This window comes from Centruroides sculpturatus, unplaced genomic scaffold, assembly GCF_000671375.1.
Source record: "Centruroides sculpturatus isolate CEXI.00-Female unplaced genomic scaffold, Cexi_2.0 scaffold2506, whole genome shotgun sequence".
Taxonomy (NCBI): domain Eukaryota; kingdom Metazoa; phylum Arthropoda; class Arachnida; order Scorpiones; family Buthidae; genus Centruroides; species Centruroides sculpturatus.
In genome coordinates, this window is record NW_019386720.1 from 21,937 (window position 1) to 24,541 (window position 2,605).

At 36.6% G+C, this 2,605-nt stretch overlaps 1 protein-coding gene across 1 annotated transcript in view; it reads right to left on the reverse strand.

Moving 5' to 3' along the window:
* Nucleotides 1–1,827: 1,827 nt before the first annotated feature.
* The window catches only part of LOC111615660 (zinc finger protein OZF-like), a 2,731-nt gene continuing 1,953 nt past the window's right edge, over nt 1,828–2,605 (reverse strand). Inside the window, exon 2 of the mRNA XM_023357093.1 lies at nt 1,828–2,529. Within this exon, the coding sequence (XP_023212861.1) occupies nt 2,054–2,529 (476 nt within the window). The 3' untranslated portion in view covers nt 1,828–2,053. The remainder of the gene's footprint in view (nt 2,530–2,605) is intronic.

The window sequence follows — 2,605 nt, forward strand, 5'->3', positions numbered from 1 at the left end:
AGCGAAAGGCATTTTTGGCAAAAATTATTTCGAGTCATACAATAAAGTTAATTAGCCAGAAGAAGAGGTTGTTTAAGCAAATTGCGAAATTATACCCCGACTTACGCGGTTATCGCTCGGTTCCACCTATCGCGTAAATTCGGGGTATTACTGTATATGGAAAATAATAACTTAAGCGTAAATGAAAATAAAACAAAAAATACATGTATATTCGTTTATCAAATAAAAACAAAAAGGTTAATTTAGAAGATATACAAGTAAGAATAAATAACGAACGTATTGGTAGAGTTAATACTGTAAAATATTTAGCTATCGAAATTGATGATAAATTACGATGGAATAATCATATAAATAATTTAACACTGTCTTTATCTCGATTTATTGGAATACTGAAAAGAATAATGAGTTTATATCACGCTTGCGTGGAACTCAAACTTCGATATGGTATTTCCGTATGGGGTACGGCTTCTTTTGTATCGAATAGGTTGCGAGTTATACAAAATAACTTTATAAGAGCATTATATAAGTTACCTTATGATTCTTCTGTCACTTCTTTTTATAACCGGACCAAAATTGATAAAATAAAAGCTTTATATACAAAACAAGTTCTTCTAAAAAGTTTTAAGCTAATAAAGGTGGGCGAGGAAGAATCTTATATAAGTGACGAATTAAATAAATACCTTAGGCCTTCTAACTACAACTATCGATGGAAAAATAATTTGATTCTACCGAAAGTTAACTCGGCAATGCTCCGCGGTACCGAGTATGTACTGTACACTGTACCTGAATAAAAATATTGATTATTCTTTCAATCACCATAACAGTGTATTTCTATTAATAGGTCTTATCACACTGGTGTATAAGATTACAGCAACACAGTTACACAGATTAAAATTGTTTTATTTACAATTACCTGTAATTGTAAATAAAACAATTATAATCTGTGTGACTGTGTTGCTGTAATCTTATACACCACTGTGATAAGACCTATTAATAGAAATACACTGTTATGGTGATTGAAAGAATTTGTTTAAATTAAGGACATTGATGCATATTAATTAAAAATATTGATTAATTGTATTTATCGACTCTGGTTATATCACGTGAGGCCACAGAATATTTTAATTTCGCCGTTCCTCGGTATTAGCGAAGTTGAGGCCGAAGTTTTAAACGCGAAAACGTGTACGTCGGACGTTCGGCGCCGCCTTCCCGTAAATCTAGAAGTTTGACAATGGTGTTTGGAATGTCGAGCATGATTCCACTGACTATGCAAACACCATTGTCAAACTTCTAGGCTTACAGGAAAGTGGCGCTGAACGTCCGACGTACACGTTTTCGCGTTTAAAACTTCGGCCTCAACCTCGCTTTTAAATCTAAATCTGTACGAAGCTTAATAAGATCATTGTAAAGAAAACCAAATATGGCGCTACGCTCTTCGTCCTGTAGATTATTGTTAAAAGTCCCCACTGAGTATATTATACGGAAATCAGAATTGCCGATTTTCGGGGTAGCTCTCTCTCCGTCCTCCGAACATCGAAGTACGAGTAATTCCGAATGTCTTGTTCGAAAGTGAATTGTTTTCTTGGGTAGGATACAAAATTTCAATATTTTATATAACGCGGTTGCCGAAATATAAGCAATCGAAAAGTGCAAAAATCGCCAGAAAAGCTGTATTTTCTTCATACTTCATCCGGCAACGAAGACGCTCGTAGAGAAAAACTACCGTGTGTAGAAGCCGAAATTTTCTGGTTATCAGTGAGGTGCCGACCTAACTTCTGGATCGCTAGATCAAAGTTGACGGGTTTCCCAATACGAATTTGTCCTAAATTATTACGTCGTATTTTAAATTGTGTTTCGTAGGATGATGATTAAGTACGTGGCACGATAAAAGGGGAAATATTTATTACGTACTACCTTATTTTCCGTGTACTTACATTGGTATTCTTCAAAGCCAAGTCTGTTACAATGCGGAGAATATTTCGAAATTCTTAACACAGAGGAATATGAACATTATAAAATTTTAATTCAGTATTTAATTCGGATCTTTCGGAATTCACTTTTCTTTTTTCACGTGCCGCAATTCGTGTCTTCTCCTGTGAGACCCGCTCATAAATGCCATTCCGCACACGTTACAGACGAAGGGTCTGTCGCCCGTGTGACTTCGTAAGTGAATCTTCAGGCTTTCCTTGCGACTGAACTTGGCCGAGCAGACAGAGCACTCGAAGGGTTTCTCGCCGGTGTGAGTGCGGTGATGCTTTCTCAGGGAGGGAGAATCTCTGAATTTCTGGCCGCAGTCTCGACACTCGAAGGGCTTCAGTCCCGTGTGAACTCTCTGGTGGTTGACTAAATACGCTTTCTGACCGAATTTATTGCCGCAGATCTCGCACTGAAAGGGCTTTTCTCCCGTGTGAACCCTCGTGTGACACACCAACTTGTATTTTGTGGGAAATACGTTGTAACATACACTGCAGCGTAATCCTTGACGTGATTTTATATTTTTCTCACCTAAAAAAAAAAAAGGAAATGGATCTTAACAAACGCTTCACGTTTCGTTATAAAAATAATTATATCAATAATTATCAAAAAAGCAATGGTGGAACAGAAT